The sequence below is a fragment of the Parus major genome, chromosome Z, assembly GCF_001522545.3.
Source record: "Parus major isolate Abel chromosome Z, Parus_major1.1, whole genome shotgun sequence".
Lineage (NCBI taxonomy): Eukaryota > Metazoa > Chordata > Aves > Passeriformes > Paridae > Parus > Parus major.
The window spans coordinates 42,839,107-42,861,960 of NC_031799.1; the positions used below are offsets into that span (position 1 = coordinate 42,839,107).

The following is a 22,854-nucleotide window of genomic DNA, read 5'->3' on the forward strand; positions in this document are numbered from 1 at the left end:
CACACTTAGAGCATGAGACATGATTTCCAGCCGAAACTTTGTGAATTTGGGCAATCATTACCTAGTAAGCCTCTGTTGTTCAGTCTTTACCAAAGATTGAGAAAGTTCTTAAATTATTTTGGAGTGGTATTGCTCAACAGTTGGATTTATAGCAGTGAAGGGCTTGAATGGTTGCAAAGATTGCCCTAAGCAAGGTACAGAAAACATAATCTTTTCTTTAGTGCTGAAGTTTGAGTTTTATTCTCTTCCATTGCTCCTGAGACTCAAGAGCAAACTCAAACAATTATCCATAAGGGTAACTTTGCAGTGACCAACTGAATTGAAGGGTAGGGAGCAATCATGGGACGTTGAAATAATTTAGATGCAGGTGTGTTTTTAGTGGTTAAACTAAGTGCAGTACAATGATTGGCTTATTGTTGTTAACCTTCAGCATTTTTTGGTTGGTTTTACTCTTTGTTCTGAAGGTGGCTTAAAGTGCAGTGTGCTAGATAAGGAGCATTAGGACTTGGCACTAAATTCAAAAGTGTCAGGTCTTCTTGAACATAGAAAAAGTAAGTACTGTTATGATCTGCTGACTGCAGACTTGGTATCTTGCTAACCTTTAGAATAAGTCAGATGTCAGCCAGGTTCCCCGAATTTGTGACAAGCAAGAGGAATAGATAGCTGGCAGGATGAGCCTTCACACCCAAGGGAGGGGTGGCCTCTTCTCATCAGCCTTTCTGTGTAAGGAGGAGCAAATACAAGTGCAGGACAGTCGGACTGCTTTGATCTTGGAAAACTCTGCCTGCTGTTTTGCTTAAGCTTCATCATTACCCATGCCAGTTTCATGGGAGAAGCTCTTCAAACTGGAGAGGTGGTGCTGTGATAATTTTCAAGTAGGAAAATACTGCTAGATTCATTCCACCTGCTTGTTTTGGGGGTTCAGAATGATTCTCATATAAGTGTCTCCTGGTTGCATTTGAACCAGCAGTCTCATGGATGCATGCTTATATAGCCACCTTATGAGAACACTTCTGCTATTTGTAATGGTCATTTGATTAAAATGTCCAGCCCTGTTTTTGTCTGTGATTTGAATTTCTACTAAATTTACAGTTACTTGCTCAAGTGCAAGGAATTCTGGACAGAGTCCTTCTTGGTCACAGCTTACTCTTTCAATTTCTGCTTAGCTCCATGCATTTTTAGTAGCACAGTGCCATTCCTTATGTGCTTGTGTTTGACATTAGAACCATGGTATGTGACTGGATGGGACCATGGCATTTGTTATTCAGTCTCTCTGTTGTCTGGGGTTTTTAAATGTATTTTACTTTCTGAGTTGATGTTTTGAAACATCTCAAACCTGTAAATTATCCAGAGCATAATATTCCTGGTGCAGTGAAAATCCAATCTTAACAGTACTATTACTTAAGTACTATTTTCTGCCTCTGTAGAAGAACCCATCTTGCCCTGAGCTGGGTTTGACCTTTGGAGGGCCTTTTCCGTAGTTTATACCATCCCTGAATGTGTTTGATTTACCACTCCTGAAAATAATTTTCTTGTAATAAGGAAGTATTTTATATAGCCACATCTGTGGTCCATCATCTCTGTGACTGACAAGCCAGTCCAGGGGCTAAGAAATTTGAAGTTTGTCCATATTTTGTGAACATTAGCAGGAGAATTTTCAACCAGTTATAATGGTATGCGATTTGGAGCTGTGCTCAGGATTTGCTTCTTAAAGCAACAGAGCGAGTATTCTTAGGGTGCTTCCTTTAAGCATGCCTAAATTTTTTTTCACTGTTAGTGGCCTGCATAATTTCTGCTTTTTTCATTGGCAAGCCCTGTTTCACAGTTGTCTGTGGAGATAACAGAATTGGCCTTGAAACTGGGAAAGTCACAAAAATATCTGTTCTGAGGCATAGTGTGGGGCTTAGGGAGGTGGTTGGGTGTGCCCCTCTTTAGGCAGGAGCTGTGTAGGCTATGTTTGCTGACAGGGCTGTGGTGACCAGCCTGAAGCTTTTGCCTCTGTGCCTTGTGTCTTGGCTTTCTGACACAGCGTCTTTCACTTGTCATGTGTGTCACACAGGAAGAGGGCCTGATGGCTTTTGCACCAAACAACTGCACAGAGGGATGTATTAGCCTTGTGTTTGTTGCTGGCTTCCCAGCAGAAGTGGGATCTCAGCTGAATGGGCTCTGCATGCCTGAAGTCAGCGTACCCCCAGTGAAGGTTTGTATATGTGCATTAGTACATGCTGAGAGCGGTGCTTTCTGACAGAGTAATTGTGCTGGACTATATTTAAAGCTCTTCTAAGCAAAAGTAATGACTTAGAGAGGAATGCAGGTGGTCCCAATGTCACAGTCCCAAGATGAGAGGGAACACCTGTGTCTGTTGCACAGCATTTCCCTTTCTCTCAGGAGAGATGCTAGCTGCTGGAGATGGATGGCAGGCTGCCTCCTCTTTGCTCACATCACCATTTGGCATGGCAGATATACGAAGATGATGGCCCCTGGTTAATGGGGTGTTCACTTTAGTATTATCTAGTGTCTGCAGAGGCAGCAGTGTTTGATGTGTGATGGCTTTAGAGCAGAGAGCTGTAGCCTGCTGTAAGAACAGGTCAGGCCATGGCTGCAGAAGGAACAGCACTTTGTGAGCAAATTAGGCTTGTATTTTCACACTAGTCAATCCTGCACAACAGGCCTGCTGAGCTGCTTGTTTTCCTGTAAGCAAATCAGGACTTGGCTGTCCAACTTTTTCTGAGGACAGTTTAGCTCTTGCTAGCATTAATAGGTACACAGGCAGCTCTGAGAGCTAGTCTCACCTCACAGGGGGAAAGCTGCCCTAGAGGAAAAGAATAATTATAACATAGTAGCTGCTAAAAAAGCCAAGACAGAAAACCGTAAAAAATATTACTTTATCATACTTTTTGGATGTGTTGTCCAAGGTTAGGAGTATAATGAAGGCAGGTGAAAACTTGTTGCCTTGCCCAGCACTGAAAAGTTTGCTTTTCACATTATCAGTCAGGGTCATTGTCTCAGTAAGGTACAGTGCAGTAGCATGGCTCACTATTAGGAGATTGCTGTTCCCTCTGGATGGTTGTCAGTTTACTCTGGATGGTCATAAAATTACAGGTTATTCAGTCTTTGGTTCTGCTGTTGAAATTATTTGAGAGCCTGCTCTTATGTCTGAAGCTACTTCCCATAAAAATCTTTTGTCAATAAATCACAGTGATAGGTAATGAGAGTGAAAATCATTCCAGGTGTTCAAGTGCACCTGTCAGCTATTCAAGAGGAATACTTCCCAGATGATGAAAAATTAATTCAAACTTCCAATGTACAAGGTAATTCTGTGGCAGCTTTTGATTTTCCTGCTCTGGTCATCTCACCATGTGATTTCCTGGGAGACAGGTTTCTAGCTAGAATCTTTGTAGTGGTGCTACTAGCAATGTTCCCTGAAACTGGAGCTTCTGTTCTTGGTCTCAGCTTCAGCTTCTGTGTGGGCTTGTGTTGTCCAAATCTCCTGTTGCTGGAAATATGATCAGTGAAGAAAGTAGTGCCTTGGACAAAACTGGCCTGTGTGACCAGGGTGCCTTGTGACCTTGTTCTCAAGTCATGCCAGAGCACAGTTTTGCAGAGACTTGACAGCCAGCTATGCTGTCAGACTTCCAGTAAAAGTGTAGTTTTACCTGAATGGGGAGCTGGGAATCTGAAGTATTTGAATAGGGCCAAGTGCCTTGTTTGTTTGTTTGGCATTCTTCCTTGCTTTGCTCTTACTGTTAATGGGTGGAGACAGGTGCTGAGCTGTGACACCTCTTCTCTGTTTTGGTCTTCTTTGGGCACTTGTGGAACCTTGCTGATTCTAAAGAATGAAGCTAAAGTGTCTCATACCTTGTCCTATCTCACTGTTTCATCTTGCTGTGATGCCTTAGTTGCTGTTATAAAATGATTGTGTTGCCCTTTGAACAGTCTCTGTGGTAAGAAATAAGGGTCAGAATTTAATTCCAGCTTCTGTGTTGCATTAATATTTGGCTGTGAGGAATACCAGCTTAGCCAAAGGCTAGCAAGTCTCCCCAGCTGCAGTGGATATAAAGGAAGTAAAACAATTGCTTTCACTCCTGCATGTTTAATCAGTAGAGAAAAATCTCCTGATGACAAAAAGCCACGTCTGTAGGTCAGACTCATTGCCCTGCTCACCTCTTAGTTGCTGAATTAAGGTATGAAGCTCCTTCTCCCCTTCTCTTCATTTGTTTTTTGTAGGGAGTTCAGTTATGTAAAGCTGGGAAGTAGATCTGACTGTCCCAGTGTTTTCATTGAGTTTGTTAGCTTTAAAGTGGCTGAAAACTGATAGAGCATAGATTATGAGCACAAACCCTTTGGGCAGAAACCCCACAAATTAATATGAGACCTGGTGAGCTTTGTACTCTGCAGTGGATTGAGATAACATTGAATACCATTTGCATGCCTTTTATTTTTAGAATGCAGTGTTCAGGATATGAAAAACATGGCCACAATTTCCATGGGGTTCTGTTTTCCCACCCTGCTGTTTAATTTTAAAAGACACTGCACCATTAAGCTTCTGAAGGAAGGTATGAGACCTCCGTGCATCTCAGTGAAGGAAGAAAGAATGGGAGGGAAGCTGGAGAAGAGTCTTGTGCTGTAACCTGCCCTTAGAAGCTTTTTTTTTTTCACTTTTCTGTGGCTCTTCCCAGTACTGTTGGACATTGTCACTGCTTGATATGGGACCTGTTAGCATTATACTTGTAGTAGGATCAGCAAATTAAAACTGATTCCCAGCCGTGGCTTCTCTTGCACTTTGACCCACCTTTTGAGCTTGTGAAAGTAGCGGGATGTTTCTGGAATGAGGAAACTAAAACCCTGTGGCTTTTAGGCCACAGACACTTCCTTTGCTGCACAATCAGTGTTCAGTTTTGGGCTGCATGGAACCAGAGACCCCCACATAGCACCGATTTGCTGTTTTTCTATAATGCATATTTTTATTTTGATGTTCATTTTAATCAGTAATATAGCAAGCACAGAGTTTTATTTTCACTAATTCATGTGATTGTCTTGAGGTTTTCAAATACAGTTTGGGTTTTGGGGGACTTTTTTTGTCAGATTTGATCTTTTGTTAAGATTTGATTCTTAAGCAAGGACTGACTGGCCTACTACCATGCCCAGGCAGGAAGGTTCTGGACAAGGTTAGGTTGTCAGTGAAATGTAAATCTTAGGATGTAATACAGTGTTACAGTAGGAGATACTCTGCGATATGAAAATCCAAGTTTCTGGTTTTGGTGCCCAGAATGCTGCCCCCAAGGTTCATTTGCACTGTGTGGAAATGAAGGACAGCTGTGCCTTTTATGAAAACAATATTTGTGAACTGCTGCCATGTGTGATTGTCTAATCCTAGCTGGTGACTTCAGAGAGGAAGGGAAGTTTTGTGGTTAAGGCACAAGACCTCCAGGTCTGGGAGTTCTTGGTTGTGCTGGAAGCTTCCTCATGTGGCCAAAGGATTTTTCTCCCTGTCCCACATGGGATATGGACTTCTGCTTGTTTCATGAGGATGGGGGTGGTCTCCTGTTGCTTTGCCATACTGTGCCCAAACTGGAACTAATTACAACAAAGGCATTTTAGCCCTGCTGTTGGTTTTGGGGTTTATTTGCATGGTTTATAAGCAAAAGTCTCTGTTCTTAGCTGTTGCTCCCTTGATGTCAGGACTGAAACTGCAAAAGTAGTCTGCCATGGGTAAAAGCTCTCTCAGTATTATTTCTGCTGACTATCCCATCACTGCATTGGCAAGATGGTTCACATCAGATTTGAGAGTCTGTGAGTGTGTTTGCTCAGTCTGACCTCAAGTTTATCCCCACATTTGTGCCTAGGGCTTGACTTGCTTGCTGGGGCCTATGGCTTCAGCCAGGAGGCTGATCCCTGTGCCGGGGGTGAGGGAGCAGGGCTGCAGCTCCCTTGGCTTTATGTTGAGGATGAAGAGGAGGGGCAAGAACAGGCTGCATGTCCATGTCAAAGTACATGGACAGATTGTTCTCCAGTTTGCTGCCTGACATTGTTCTGTGCCCACCAGCTTGCCATGGCTGACTGTAACGATGCTCTTGGACAGTCTCAAGCAAGAGAGGAGACACGCAAGTTATATCACGTTTGAGCTGACATTTTGTCTTGTGTATTTGAGTAACTTGATAGTGTGTCTAAATTTTTATAGCAGGAAAATATTGCTGTAGTAGGCCTGTGGTGGTTGAACGTGTTCTTCCCTCCAAGTGTTTGCATTATTAAGTAACCTTGGTATTAGCCTTCAGAAGGCTTTTCTGTTTCTTTCGCTTTCTATTTTTGGAGGGGTTTTTCTAAGTAACACTCTTTTATTTCATCAGGCCCTAGTGGGCAAGCAGTCATCTTGGATGGGAATGGCTGTTTTCAAGAGGAAACCTCTGTTAACTCTTGACTTTTTAAGGTACCCAGAGGAAGAATTTAGATGCATTGCGGAGTTCAGTGATTTCTGTGGTTTCATGTGCAGGCTGTTATGCGTGCTTCTGTGATTGAGAGGAATTGCATAAGACACTGACCCACGAGTCCTGGAAGTAGGGCCAGATGGGGTGGGGGAGAAAATGCATGGTACAGGAGGCTGGCTGTGTGCTTAGGGCACTGCAGCCAGGACTGTGGAGTTGGGATTTGGTCCCTTGGTCTCACAGAGCTTTCTGTTGGGTAGTGATCACAGCTTCATGATCAGCTGCCTGACAGCCAAGCACTGCCCCATAGTTATGGTACCTTGTTCTACTTCCTTCATGGTTTACTCCAAATGATGATGAAAACTTGTTCAGATGTTTGTAGGAGTTCCTTGGAAGAGAGTATTGATTTTCAGCAAATTCTAGTGCTAAGCAAGTCTGAAAAAGCTTGGCATGACAAAAAAGGCAGGGGATGAGTGCTCTACTAATGCTGGGCTGGTTAATTACAGCTGTGGAAGATGGTGACTCTTTGTTACTCCTCCTCATGATTACAGGGAGGTCAGCAGGAATCTCAGTGTAGTTCAGGTTGCATTCCTGCAATTGCCTATAGAATATCTCCCTGACCAAGAAAATCATGCTTCTATATGCCTGAAGACCTCCAAGCCAAACCCTGATAACATAGACCAGCCAAACAAAAAAGCAACACATCACTAAGGAAACAGAAAAGTGGAAGAATTATTGCTTGGCTACCTTTTTTTTTTTATTATTCTTTTTTTCTTTTCATAAGGCATCTGGGCCTTTAAGAGAAGCTTGAAAATTATCTTAAGTAGGGGCAGATTCAATGAAAAAGCTTGCAAACATCTGATCTCTGCATGCCAGTGTGCCTTCAGTCAGCTACCCCTTTGTCCATCTGACTTTCTGAACAGTTGATGATCTCACCAAAAAATAAACAAGCTGCAGAAGTGTTTAGGGAGTTTGGCACATGTAGGAAGTAACCAAGGAATCGGGGTGGGGGAAGTTTTTCCTCTGCTCGTGGTGAAGCAGGGTGATTTAGCCTCTGCTGGAAAGAAAAGGACGGTTTTATGGTATTGCAGGAGCCAGATCTTTTCCCAGACTTTCCCCAGGCAGGGAGTGGGGGTGATGGTGGATTTTGCTAGCGGGGTTCGAGTGGGGTGTTTGCAGGGTGTGCTAAAAACCAGCATATTCATGAGTGGTCCTGCTGCGTGGGAGAGAGAAGGGCGAGGGAGAAACTTCTGCCCTAGAGTAACCTCCGCGTTGCCTCAGCTGAGGCGGGTGATTTACTTTTTCGTGTGGAACAAAAAGGCAACGGGGAATTTGTAACTGGATATGTAGATGAAGGAGCAATGACCGTCAGTAACCCCGTGTGCTTCATGCCTCAAGAGCAGAGCGCGTGGTTCCTCCCCTTGCCGGCTCCTCCGCCAGGATCTGGCTGGGAAGCAGAAGTGGCACCCGAGCCGCCGTGTCACCCCCGCTGGCACCCCGAGTGCAGACCGTACTTTTTCCTGCTGGAACCCAGGCTAAGCCAAACCCACCCACTACAAAACCAAAGCCAACCAACAGAAAAAAAAAAAACCCCAAAACACCAAACCCAAAACCAAAAAAGAACAAACCAAAAAAACCCAAGCCAAACCAAAAAAACCCTCCTGCATAAGAAGTGGGGGAAAAGGTTGTTACAGCTGTCCCCTGTAGGAGAGGGAAGGCACAAGCCCCTGGCTCTTGCATATCATTACTTTCTCTTTAGAGCTCATTGTTTTCCTCTATTTGCTCTGGGTTGCAGCATCCTGTCTTCCTAAAGTAGAAAACACAGCGTGACACCTAGCTGATTGTCTTACCTCACTCTGGCAATCTTCATTCTGGTAAATCCTATAGGGACTTTGCTCTCTCACCTCCTCCTGGCATAGCTGCTTTGCTCATCACTTTTTGTTTGAGCATTGTGGAGATAGAATTGTCTCTCTCAAAGAAAATAACAATGAAAACCAAACCAAAGCTAAACACTGCTTCCCCCCCCCCAAAAAAAAACAAACCAGCCCAACCAAACAACAAAACAAAAACAACCAACCAAATTTAAAACCCAAAAAAACCCACCAAAAAATCCCACACACAAAACCCAAGGAAACAACCCAAACAGCTCTCACAGTGTCATCTATGAGAGTCAGCTTCTGAAGATACAGTTTTGTGGACTTCAATAGTGTGCTTGGATTATAATTTCCAGATGGTTCCTCTGCTGTGATGTAGGTACAAATTTGTTTTAAAGTCAAACAATGACTTTAAAAAGCTGAACCACTGATGGCTTGAGAAGGTGGAGCATGTGGGAAAGAAAATGGAAACAATGCTGCAAATGTATTTTTGGATTCCAAGTAGCTAAGATTGTTTCCTAGATATGTACGCAATTCTGTGTCATACCTGTGCGTCTGCATATGTCAGACTTTGAAATTTATGGTAGAGTACATCAGCTGTTAGCATAATTAACTAGAGGCTAGTAAATCCCTCATGGTCCATGCACCAGCTCAGTCCCATGTTCAGTAACAACACAGGGATTAAGTGCTAATGCTGTAATAGATTTCAGATTAGGATAGCAACTTGTGTGCCTTGCTTCTGTGTATGTATTAGCAAATTGCCTTGAAGTAATGATGTTAATGTCAGTTGGTTTTGAAGGTTGATTGCTTTTTTTTGTTGTTGGTTCAGAGGTTTTTGAGACCAAGACATCGTGGATTGACATTTCTGAAGCCTGCCAAGTTTCTGAGCACTTTACGAGCAGCTCCTCTTCCTTTTGCACTATAATTTGTGTAATTCCCTCTCCCCCATTTGTCAGCCTGACGTTTCCTGTTCAGTGCTCTCACATGAGTTTCCTTTCAGCTTTGCTGTGACCAGAATTTTGCTTGTTTTGTCATTTTCCAGACTTGAAACTTCGGGATTTCCTGACTGACAATGAGACGTTCTCTGACTTCCTCCATCATAATGTGTCCATGCCATCATCTGCAGTAGAGGAGCTACTGGATGCAGGGGTAAATCTCCAGCAGGTAAAGAGTACTTTCAACATCTCACATAATGCTTGTCTATTGTTTGTTTAGCTGTAATGCCAAGATCCATGGTGCTGGACCCCTTTATGCTAGGTGCTGTAGAAAGACAGAGGAAAACGTGTTCTCCTCTCTTCCCTCTTCCACACAATTTATTGTCTTATTTGATTTTAAGCTGTAAAAGGACACTGGGAACCCATGAACAAATGTTTCAACCTGCATAAGGAAATAGTATCCTCAGGCTAAACTGAATTTCTTCCTTCCTTTTTTTTTTTTTTTTTTTTTTAAATGGAAGTGAAACATTAATTAAACTGCTAGTGCTGTTCTGACTGTTTTCAGTCATTCATCTTGGACTGGAGCAGGGTTTCTAGGTCTTGCTCTGCCTTATATTCCTGTGCAGCAGAAGGAGCTCTACTTTTAGTTTTGTGGCCAATGCATGAATACAGACACACTGTAAATTGTGTAGCACAAGAGTCCTACTATCCTCAGTGCTCCATGATTGCAGTCATAAACATAGCCAGTGGTGACCATGAGCAAGAGCCCTGTCTCATGATGGCTGTCTGTCACTGTCAAACTTGTAACATGTTTTTTGCTAGGCTTGATGAATTAGTCCACCAGCATCCTTTCTAACAAAGAAGTCAAAGATAGAAATCAAAGGAAGACCCAGTGTTCTCTTGAAAGAATGCTAAAGATGGTATGCAAAAGGAGGAGGAAATCCATTTTGATCCCCAACTCCATATCAGATCTTTTCACTGAAGTGGAATGGATTGTACTCTTAGCCTTTGTTTTCTTGTAGTTACAGATGCTGTCCCTCTTTACACACATTGTCTTGTTCTTCAGTGAATTCTTTCAAGCCATCTGTTTTAGTGCCATTTGATAAGTTATCCTACAAGTTAAGGACACATTCTACTGAAAAATATAAAGCAGAGAAGAAATTCTTACCTATTTTAGGCTACAAGCTTTGTTTCACTTGAAATTAATTAGATTAAGATAGAATCATGCTACAGATTATTCTGGGAGGATAACTGGAAGGCTACAGCAACAGCATTCTCATCATTCTCCCTAAGTTAGTGGAGAGGCAGAAAGATTTTCAAACAGTCAAAAAAACCTCACTGTACCTTGTGTGACTGCCATACTCTATTGGCTGTATATGGAAATGGAAGGAGGAAAAAAGCTTAGCTTTTATCTACATATTGTGTCTGAAGGTTGGTGAAAAGATGATCAGTGTTATAAATGAAATCAGACAAATTTTATCAATAAGGATTTTACTGAAATGTTTGTAAAATCGAATTTTGGAACAACCACAATCAAGGTCAGCACCAAGCCCAGGGTTGGCACTGGGTGAACTCAGAACCAGTCTCTGTCCCACTGGCTCCCCCAGGTTCACAAACTGTCTTTCGGAGAGCTGAGTTTTATACAGATTTTTCAGCCTGAGGCTATGCAGCTTCAGTTTTTTCCTCCTTTTTGTGTTGTTACATATTCATGTTTCTGCTGCTGGTCTGTTGATGAGTTTTCCTAGAAAGGAAGAGTAGTTTGAGTAGTTTTTCAGGAATTGGACATTGAGATGCATGGTCCTGAGGATTTCAACTAGATGAGTATCAGGCATTAATTGCTGGGTCTTTAGTAGGCTCGTCTTGCTTGGGTGGACCCACCTCTTCTCGGTGTTATCTTAATTGCTGGGTCGTTCTCTTGCAAATTCCTGGGTTTCCAGCAGCTGCTTTTGCAATCTCAAGTTATTTGTATTTTATACATAAAACATGCTTTTATACTTGATCTTATATGTATACAATAAAACACGAATTATACCAATATATATTACAATCAGTCACCTAGTTCTTGCTTGAGTGCTTCAAGCTGTGCTCTTGTGTAATTCTTGCACTGATTCTTTTAAAGCACTGGGAATGGTGCTGCTAAGTCACAACAGCATTCTGTGTTCGGGGTTGGCAAGAAGAGCTAATCTGGTCACCAGGACATTAAGGTGCAGAGCAGAGCAGTAGCCCACCAAATTTTCTTTGAGCACTTTTCTAATACAGATGGTAACTGCAGATGCTAGACCTCTCCCTTCCTGCAGAATGACTTTGTCTGACTCACAAAATGGATGTCTTTGATTTTACTGGAGATTGGGTTTGGAGATCTGACCTCACTGCTGAGCTGACTAGTGACTTCAGTATTAATAGGCACTGTTTGTTAGGTCTCTGAATGAGTGGGTCACAGCTTGAGTCAGGAGTCATGTAGCAAAAGGGCCTATGTTGTCAGAGTGTGCCAACATTTCACAGCAAACACAGTCTTCTTCTGCAGTCTGTTGCTGTCCTGCGGCTGTTCAGCAAGGCCAGAAGTTATGATACACAAGTAAGAGGGGCTGAGGTCACCAAGGAAATGGGGCTGTTCACTGGTATTACTGTAATGACAGCACTCTGGCGTGTCCAGCAGGGTTGTGGATCCAGCATACTGATATTAGTGCAAACAGATAACAACAACCAAAGCCATGTCTTGATGGGCATGTTGCTTCCTGGAGCTGAGTGGCTCAGCCTTGTGTTTTTCCAGCCGTGGCAGGTGTGCTCAGAAGGGTGTGGGATTTGGAAGGTGCCTGGGTCAGCAGTGGGCAGGCAGCTATGTAATCAAGTCTGGTATGCTGCTGATGTCCAGGTGTGGTCAGACAGCTCTCGTGTGACTTGGAGTTGGGTATAGGTCCTGTCCCTCTGAGAAGCTGAAGGCACAATGAGGTCCTGGGCCAGTGCTGCAGCATGATGCATTGAAGAGCAGTGAAGAGTGAATAGTAATGGCCAATGCATATTCTGCTTGGAACAAATCTCTGTTTCATGAGGCAGGAAAAGTCCCAAGGAGAGAATTATATGATGTGTAAGGACAGAACAATTACCTATGACTACTTTCAGACATGAGCCTGGCATTTTGAGAGTCCTTAGGGGACTAAACCGATCATTTGGGATGTATTTTTGACTGCTGAAGATACCATGGGCTCAGATGACTGCAAGTGGTTAGAGAACTTGCTGACTTGGAATGGGTGTTTCAATCTGGAATGGATAGGTAGAGTGTTTTCTCTAAGGTCTCATGCTATGGACCTCAGTGCTCGAAAAGGGCATCTTCTCTCCAAATAGTATTTTTTTGAGAATGGTGGAAGGTTGGTCACCTTCACTTTTTGTGAGTGAACACTGAGGAGACACTGTTTTTTCTAATGGAAACCTTGTTCTGGGAGTTCTATTTCAGTGCCCCACAAATACCTCCTTTTCAGCATGGCTATAACACTGGTATTAATATCTCTCCTGGCAAGAAAAAAAGCATCCCAAATTTTCAAAAGGCAAGTCTTTTTGATGTGAGAGCTGTGCAGCATTGGAAAATCCTATTTTGGGCATATGAATACAGACCAAACTTAAAGGTTTGCATAAGTATTGTATTAAAAATCCCTTCTCTCTCCTGTCTGTTCCATTTGCTTGTTTCCTGAACGTAATGCACTTTTCCACCCAGATTGTGCATACCCCTTTGGTTTTGACAAATGAAAAATTTAATCTCTAAACTAGCCTGGTTTAGGAGCTGGACTCCTAAACTCTTTTAACTCTTCTGGAATGTAGATCAATCCTCTTTAGTTGTTCTAAGTTGGGCAATGCACACTGGGTCTTACGAAATGACAGAAAGAAGTATTTTAGTCTACTGGTGTTGTTACCTGTGCATTTACAGTAAAATGGTTCCATCTGTGTAGCCCCAAGGCAAACAAAAGTTTTTTTCCAATAGTAGACTGTGGATATTTTTCCTTGTTTATCACCTTTGAGAAGTATGCAGCTTTTTGACATGGACTTCATTGTTCAGCAAACATGAATCTGGTAACCGACCTTATTAAAAGAATTTATCAGGTCTGAAACAGCCTGGTGATAACTCAGAGGGATTTTATCAATTTTGTTAATAAGGTGATTGCATGTGGATTAGGCAACATTATTGACAAGGAAACCATTACCTTAAGAAAAATATGCCTGTGAAGGGAGACTCTAGGATCTTATCTCATTGGTTGCAGCCAGTAAGATAACTTCTTTTGCTGATACATTATCTGCACAAAAACACTGCAAAATGTTTGTCTCAGCGGTTAGAGAGTAGATACTTCAAAGTTAAGGGAGATGATTCTGAATCATTACTGCATAGAAAATGTGGCTGGCAGATATGTCTAAGTAGTTTGGGACATAGGTCTTTTGCCCTTCACATAGATTTGCCAGACTTGTGTCTGGTCACAAGCTTTGTTTTTCTCTGTGGCTCAGTTCCCAGAAGACTGAATGTTAGGCAATGCATGTACCCTTGGTTGGAGGAAATGGCTGCTGTGGAGGACAGGATCACTGCTGCTTTGTGCATATTTGCAGGGAAGTGAAGAGAGACCTGCCTCCCCCAGGACTTCTCTCCCATGTTCTCAGCAGGGAAGAGTTTTTCCTGGAACAGTTGCGTATGAATTGGGGATGCTCAGCCTGTAGAGGAGAATGCCCCCTCACCTCTATCTGGAAATATTATGAATGGTTGGCTTTGTATGAGCAATAACCAGTTTTTTTATTGGAGTCTTAGACGAAGGCAGACTTATGTGCTTTTCCCACTTTCATAGGTCCTTGTGTCTGGTTATCGAATGCGCCTGCGAAATCTCTGCAATAGCTCGACATCGTCTGAATTTCTCACGATCCAAAATCAGACAGCAGCCAAGGACTCTGAGGCCTTCATTTGCACCTTGTCAAAGGAAAAACTCCATGCAGCTGAGCAAGCCTTTCGTGCTAACCTGAATCCTTTGAAGCCTCTTCAGGTGAGTTCACTGGCCCCACCAGTGAGAGTCTGTCACTGTGTCAGTGAGATTTCCCATGTCATTAAGTCTAGGAACTCATCCCTGCATTTCCAGAACTGATTAGAGGAAGTTAGGAAGAACAAAGATGGTCGGTGTTTGTCATAGGAGCATGAACACCATTGCTTCTTCCTATCATTCTTACCCTTCCTGTTCAGTTTGCTACTTGCAGAGCGTAAGTGTGTATGGTCTGCAGTTCAGTTTGTCAAGAGGAAAGTCTTTATGCTGCACAATAACAAACAGGCTCTTGTTTGTCCTGTGTTTTAAGTCAAATGTATCTTGGCTGGAATGAGCCCAGTTATAAGCCTGGCTTGTGCTGAGTGCCCAAAACCACCACCCTCTGCCCTTAGCATGGAGCCACCAAGTGCAGAAGTTTCTAGCCACTGACAGACCACAGCCTTTAAGCAGGTTTAAATCATATGAAGTAGAATCAAGTTTTAAAGTCTTGTTTCAAAAACTAACCAACAGAATGGGCACTGGAGGAAGAATTCATTGAACTTCAAGAAAATACATTATTTACAGGGTGACTGGAGACTAGAGCAGACTTGGATCTAGGAAAATCCAGTGATGTTTTGCTACAGATCAGCAATATCTGTTAAAATATGGAATTCAGTGCTGGAAATGACAGCAGAGTAAAGAAAGGACCACAGAACCAACTCTGTTACCCACTAAAACAAATCTTATTTTGTCTGCTGTGTAGATTTTCAGATTTGATAAGCCTTTCAGTACTCAAAGTCATGTACCTCTTGCTTGGCTTTGTCCCCAGTCAGAGGGTCATTATCAAGTACTGGAATCATATTCCTCTTCTACACATGACATAGCAGTCAGTGACTTCTCTCCACAGCTCATCTTCTATTTTCCATATGTCCTCCATCTGCACTTTGTTTTTCCTGCTGGAAGAGCAAGACAACCTATAAGCCTTAAGAGATAGGGTAACAGCACAAATTTGTAACAAAGACGAGCTGTTTGGAGAGGAATGCCTGTGACTTCTTTCTTGTCTTCAGTTGTATGTGAATGTACACATATATGCATATTTTACTTAAACCATTCAAAGATGTTAGAATTTTGGGGTCTGAGGGATTTGAAAATAGCCAGCTACTGTACCACACAGAATTGGTTTTCTAGGCCCTGTGGAGACTCAGTCTCTCTTTTCTTATTTATGGAAGCTTCTGCAGCCTAGCTGACAGAAGCAGGTACTGAATGTCTGTGTTCTTAGGTCTATATTGTTTGTTGGTGAAAGAACACTCATAAGCCACTCTGTGCCTCTTGGCAACAGCGGTATAGAATTAAGACATTATGTGCAGTTTTGGGGGGCTTCTGAGAAGCTGGCTCATGATCTTGTCTTCAAGGGGAAAAAGCTGGAGTCCATAAGCCAGCAGTTCTAAACCTGCTGTGTATTGTCTGGTAAAGGTCCCCAGTTTTCCTCAGGAATGTGTCACAGTGTACCCTGTAGTTAAGCTTCTGTAATGCATCACTGAGTGAAATAAAAACAAACTGGCTTCAATGTGGCCAGGCAACATGGATAAATTAACTGCAGAATCACAACCAACACATTTGAAACTTAGTGTCTTTAGAGGCCCTGACCTGCAGTAACATCTTTGAACAAAGAGAGAACTTTCTGCTCATGGACAAAGGAGGTTTTTGACACAGCTTATTGAAGGCATTGTGTGTCAAATTTTGGACACGCACACTGAAAATAGCATGCTCTTTATCTACTACAGAGCCTGTAAACCAATGCCAACAATTTGTCAAGAGATTAAATTATTTTTTGATTTTTTTTTTTTCTTAATTCCTTTGATGTACTTCATGTCAAGGCATTTCAGTAAGCAAAGTAAGGGTCAAGTCAAATGCAGGTGCAGTAACAATTCAGAGACAGGTTTTTAGCTTGTGTAATTGGACTTGGGCTTCAATGGTTGCACTATTTTGTGATTTATGGAGAGGCAGACTCCTAGTACAAGAAGGTTAATACAAGGGCTTGCAACTGTGTGCAAGAACTCTGTAAATTCAACACCAAGGGCTTAAAGTGTAAACTGGAAATTTGTACCTCTCTGATATCTAGGCAGTGAAGTGGCCATGGTTTTTTGAAATGTCTTAATACATATGACTTAGCCTGACATTCACCTGCTTGTTTTTTTTCCCTCTGCATTCCTGTTTGTTATTACCTCTGCAAGATGATGCAGTAAATTTCATCATGGAATTGATCCGGATTAAAAGTGATTGACCTGATTGTATGTTTACACAAATATTTATACTAAAACGTGAAGGGGAGGGTGCAAGATTGAGAGCCCTATGATCATGGAATGAGTGTGTGGGCTGATACCCTGATGATAACACTCAGTTCTGCTGGCTTAGTGTGTGTGCATTTACTGCCTCAGGGAAACTTAAGTGTTCTAGCTCTCAAAAATGCAAAAACGTAATTACTAGCAGATTATGGACAGATCAAGGTTTTAAAAAAAATAAAATGCATGCATGATGAAATGCATGAGCTCTAAATGTCACAGCACTGTTAAGTTTTTTTTAAAAAATAAAGGCAAGGAATAAACGCTTTACATACATGCTCCTCAGTTCTATCCAGAACACCTTGAGTGTTGACCAAAGGGCAGTGATACAGTTAAGACAAGAACTTCTAATTAAAATTTCACTAGGATCCTAGCTCTGTCACTGATATTTTGTATTACTTCAATTTAGCCTGTTCTGTAGGATGAGAAACAGAGCCAAGCACATGGAGGTATGGTAGGGAGGTTAAAGTCTGTGTCCTTACATTTTTGCATGTAAGATCCTACTTGAGGCAGACTGTTTAGATCAAAATCCAGCAGAAAATCTGGATGTGATCACAGGGCATCAAGGCAGAGGATCAACCTTCCTTCTCTGAGTGTTCACTCCACTAGATGAAAAAGGTGTTTCAAAAAGTCAAATTCCTTATTCCACGACCCACATCTTAATCAGCCTCCATTCTCTGAAGCCTTTTGACCAACAGCACTATGGGACATTGGACATGTACAAGCTCCTTGTGGACATACCATCTCTTTGAGGTTTGCCTTGCACTGGCTGAGTGAGACTGAGGCAGGAGAAACTGGTTTGAGAACAGCAGTGGAGCAGTACATCTGACTGCATGCATGCAAATTTCCTTCCTTGCTTTCTCCTCCTAGTAAGCCAGCAGTTGTCCCATAGAGGAACTCACAGTTTGGGAAAGGCTAATAAGAGCAATGGCACTAAGTTCCCAGCCATTACAACTCAGTCCAGTGGGACATTTCTGACTGTCTTATATCATAGAAGTACCTGTTTGTATATCCCTCTGCAAATCTCCCCAGTTTTGAATGTGATTTGGCAGGGGAAGGTTAAATGAGAATTCAGATTGCTCCTGTGGGATTTCATCTCTTGGACAGCACTGCCTAAAAAAGGCTTTGTCATACTCACTTCCAGTAGTATGGATTTGTAATAGGCCATAAAAATGCTGTGGCTTGTGTACTACAGTGGTCCTTGAAAGACTGTGGGTGAGCACATGGAAATACAATTGTTTTTTCTCCCTCTGTAATATGGATGGTATTTTGTCAAATGGTTAACATGAGCTAAGCATTAGATAATAAATGCATTGCAGTTGAAAAATGGCTTTTAGAAAAGGTCTCCTAATGTAAATACGTGCTGCAATTGAACTCATAGCTTTCCTTGGTCTTTTGAGAGTGTTTTCAGTCAAGCACAATGATATCATCCTTTTATGCAGCAGTGGTTTGAGACTTCCACTCTCAGGAAACAAAAGCAGAAGCTTAAAGCACATGATTTTTCTGCACAGGCCAGTGGAAAGTTTCTGGTAAGATCAGTTCTAAGCTGTAATAATGATTTCAAAGCAAATGTGGCAGTAATCTTTTCTAAGGAAAAACAGTCAGCTCTACGATGCAGAATTTTGGCTGAATGTTTTGACTTCCCAACACTTTAAACCCATGTATTCTCTTCTGTGTGTTAAAAAATCAGATTTGTGCATCCCCCTTAAGTCTCATGTGAATTTATTCAAGGCTTGTCTGTCAACTCCAGCCATCTCAAGTATTTGTCACTAAGAGTAAATCTTACACCAAGCACATACAATCACACAGTCACCCCCCTGCACACAGTACCTCAAGAGTATTACAGTGTTGGCTGCCCCAAAAGACAAATTTTGTGACTTGCTAGCCACTACCATAGTAGTTGTAGAAGGCATTTGTATTCAAAACCTTCTAGAGCTTTGTCTTTTCCACAGTGTGCCTAGAACAGACAGGTTTCTGCAGCACATTTCCAGTAAATGAGTCATTGCCCTCCCCAGCCTGTGGATGTAGTGCAGATACCTGCTAAAGACAGTCTCGCAGTAGAAGCAGTCTTCCTGGATCTACCCTGAATCTAGAGGTTTCTTATTAATGTAATTAACTACTTAGTGAGTCACTACAAAGATGCATGTTACAGGGAAATTAATGACATGCTCATCTGTTCAAAGAAGACTGGCCCTTGTGACTGATTTATTTTTTTTTGTCACTGCAGATGACTTATGAGAGGTTTCCTTAGTGGGCTTTGAGGTTCAAGAAGTGGTAGAGAGGGTAAAATTTCTTCCATATCAATAATACTATTGCAAGTTCTGGTGAGAAATGATCTTGAAGTTATATGAATCTGTTAGGGAAGAAAGGTCAGGCTGCTGTGGTATGAAAGGATAGACGGGTACTCCTCACATTTCAGAGTAAGGTTTGCAAGCCCCTTAAATCGCCTAAGACTTATGTACGAGGTCATGAAAAGGTCCTGTTAAGCTCAGTGTCCTTGACTGATAGTCTGGCAGTGGCCCTTAATATGGAGGCACATGAAAGGATGCAGTCATTGGGCATGTACATAACAACATTTCTTCAGTGTAATGTCCTGTTCTTCAGTAGCTTGCAACCCAGACTTTCTCATCTGCTGCTGGGATCTTGTTGTTTAACAGCATTTGGTAAGATTTTTATGTTCAATGAATTCTTTCTCAAGCTCACAATACTTTCAACATTGTATAGAGTCTGCTGATTTTTTATGTTTTGACTAGGTTGTGTACAGAGAAGCTCCTTTGGTTTTGTTTTAAACTGATCATTTCACTGGAAGTTTTCTGGTGCTGTATGATGAAAGTTGTTATCAGTTATCCCACTTTCATTCCCTATCCCACTTCCATTCCCTATCCCTTTTGTAAGTCTACAGACCTTTTTCATAACCTCTGTTTGTCCTTACATGTCTCATTGGAAGAAGTGTGGTCTATTGCTCTTCCTTCCAAAACTATTCTTAGCTTGAATCATGGCCTTTGTCTGCACCTGAGCTCCTTCAGAGATGGAGAACCCAAAATTGCACGTAGTACTTGAGAACCAGGATTGCATTGTGAATTTATGTCGATGTTGATCAGTTTTATCACTGTATTCCTGAGATCTCTCTTTTTGAGTGGCATTAGCTAATATTCAGGGCCATACAAGGGGTATCTTAACGTAGAACTGTCTTTTCCCTATGTACTTTACTTTGCAGAGCTGAATTTTGTCTGGCACTTTGTAACAGTGTCAGTAGGAGGATGTTCACTAATCCTTTGCAACTGGATTTTTACTTTTCACTGTTCTGAACCAACTAGTGTCTTCAGAAAACTTTTCCTCATCCACACGGTCCCTGAATCACCTCTGAATACAGTGATCACAAATCTGTGTGGAGATTGATGAAGTATGTGGAGCTGAACAAACACATCTCTTGTTTTGCATAAACCTGGAACTTTCTACCCCATGTTACTGCTGAAGTTGTAGTGGTAGAGCAGATATGTAGCTTTGATATTTTCTGACTAAATGTCTTTAAATATGTCTTGAAAGGTCTAAGCCTGTGGGGATTTTTAATTGCTTTTCTCCTAGTAGATATGTCTTTATTTATTCAAACCTTAAGGACTGCATTTAGTAGAGATCCATAGATGTTAGAGAGTCCTTGTTGACTTCGCAACAGGCTTTGGAGCAAAGACTAACTGTGCACTCAGAAAAGTTAGCTGAATTTTAAATACCCTAGCAGATCAGCAGAGCAGTGCCCATTTATACCAGCTGGCACTGACCAGGTATTACTCATCTCCAGCAGATCAAGCAGAGCAACTGAAAACCTCCAGACTTTGTTTCCAAAAATTGCCGCAGGAAAGAGATGAAAAGGAAGAGATTCAGCTCAAAAGATGTGTACTAAAATTGAGGGCCTTAACTGTTCATCTGTGTGTTACAATGTTGTAACTTTAGTATGCCTTTAATTGCTGCAGCACAGAGCTACTAATGTGAAATCTTAGGAATTTATTTTAGTCTTCGTTCTCTTGAAACAATTGTGCCCAAATGTTTTCCATGCAAGGTAGTCCAGGTATGTGAATGGAAGGGAAAAAGAATCTCACAAACCCAACTCCAGGCCACCAATTACATGTAGAGCGATTAAAAACAAGGAGTTGTCTTCAATGTGACTTCCTGCTATAGCAGATAGTTTCCTGAAAGCTATACCTTCCAATTCTGGAAGCCTATCAGTCTGGCTCTTTGGTGACAGTGCATGCCAGCTATTTCCTGGAAGCTGTTTGTTTTAAAATACACACTTGATTTGGATAAAGAACATCAAGGCCTAATGGCAGGACATGAGTGATAATAATGTACACTGCAGTAGGGAGTTCTTTGCATCTGAGTTGGTATCTGTGTAGTCTCACTGAAAACCTGTACCCACCAAATTGTCTTTTCCTTCACTGTACTGACTTGGCAGCCCCTTCTTAGCACTGGCTTGCAGGATTTCACATGCTGTCCTGTAGACTGGCCTTGTTTTCTGACCTGGAATGCAAGCCATCCTTTGCACTATAAGTGTATGTGCATGCATTTAACATTTTGTTGGTATGGTTCTGATTATGGCATCTGTGTACTTAACCTGTGGAAAGAGAAAGGGGTGATCCTAACACATTGCAGGGTGCAGAAGACCATGGTATTATAAGTTCAAGGTTACACAGAAAGCCAGCTCCATCTTCCCTGCCAATGTAAACAGTCCTAACTGCTCTATATAAGAATGTTTATAAGAGTTTACTTTGTTTGTGCTTTGCAGTGACTTCTAGTTTTCTTCTTTCTCTTTCTGCAGAGACACCTTTCTTTCAATTCTTCCTTGTGGGATCTGTCAGAAACTGTGGAAGTTTTGAGAGAGAGCTTTGGGAAGCTTGTTAAAGAGGTAAGAACAGTCTTTGTGTCAGGAGCATGCATCACTGTGGTTGCTATCATAGCCTCTGATCAAGTACAAGAGGCAACTCAAAGTCAAATCCCTGGCTTGTTTTGAAACTTTTTCCCATCCTACAGCTGTTTTCCCAGTGTCGGTGGAGGCAGCATGCTCTTTGCAACCTCTTGGCACTTCAAGTTACAAATACCATAACAGGAATTGGGACATTTTCTGTAGTGATTTGCCTTCTCAGCAATGGCACAATGGTTGGTTGGGCTTGCAGTACATCTGTTGCCAGGTGGTGCCTCGCAAAAACTGCATGCTTGAGGCTTTCCTTTCTATTTTTTCCCATCCAGTTGCCAACCCACATCAGGGTTATTACTTGGTTGTATCTGCTGGGTTTCGTATGCAGTGAGCGTATGGTATGTGGAAAAGGTGCTGTGACTTTTATAATTTAAATTAGTAGTGGCAGGCTACTGTTTCCTCTTTATCTGTCTTGCTTTTTTGGGCTTTTTTCTTTCCAGTCTTGCGGGGCGCTCAGCACAATGACATCACGACACTAAACATAAACAGGGATTTACACAGCCAAACGGACATCTTAGAGACTGCAAGTATTTGTTTTTGCAGGTGAAATGATGGATTAAGAAAGAAAGCCCTGTGTACCTAAGTATGAATCAGAAGTCCAAATCTGAGGGGTTGGGGGGTGGGTGTTGAGCCAGAAATTCATCCTATTTTTTTTTGTCTGGCTCTGACTTTGAAGTGCTGCTATTAGTCAAAAACATTCTCTCCCTGGAGCAGAAATCGCAACCATCTAAGCTAAACAATGCCGCCGCCTCCTCCTCCTCCTCCCTTCGCTCGTCTTCCGTCTTTGCCGGAGCGCTCCGAGCTCCGCGCCCATGAACGGCAGTAACCTCTGGGAGCGCGCCCCAGAGCGGGTCACTCCAGGTTAGCGTGCGCCTCACTCCCACGGAGGGGCAGCTGCCGGGAGCCCGCACCGTGACAGCCAACAATTCCTGGCACGCACCCCTCCCTCCCCGAGTCCTACAGCCTTCTGCGCAGTCCCCTTCACGTGGAAATTAAGACGATTCCAGGAAGCAGGATCTGCTTCTGTCAGGACCATGGAAGAGCCTTTGCTGCTTAGCAGGGAGGCTGCCCTTCGGAGTTTGACTACAGCTGTTTCCTGTTACGTCATCTAAGCTTGGCTTTTTTTCTTGTCTGGGATAAAAATAATTGAAACCACGTGATATTCAGTTTGCTGATGTGGCCGAAAACATCCCAGGGTAATGTGCCTTTTGCTTGGCAGCTGTTTTGGGTAGGACTACCTTTTATTCTGCCCTGCTGTGCAAACAAAGGCAGCTTTTTGCTCTGTGTACAGCATGAGCTGCTCCAGATGGCTTGACCGAAAGTTACTTCT

General features: G+C 42.3%; 1 protein-coding gene across 5 annotated transcripts in view; it reads left to right on the top strand.

Moving 5' to 3' along the window:
* Positions 1–22,854, top strand: part of ABCA1 (ATP binding cassette subfamily A member 1) — a 92,150-nt gene that overhangs the window by 34,837 nt on the left and 34,459 nt on the right. For all 5 annotated transcript variants that reach the window (XM_015652476.3, XM_015652475.3, XM_015652478.3 and 2 more), the window contains 3 exons: positions 9,339–9,460; positions 14,052–14,243; positions 21,369–21,455. In XM_015652476.3, the coding sequence (XP_015507962.1) occupies positions 9,339–9,460; positions 14,052–14,243; positions 21,369–21,455 (401 nt within the window). The remainder of the gene's footprint in view (positions 1–9,338; positions 9,461–14,051; positions 14,244–21,368; positions 21,456–22,854) is intronic.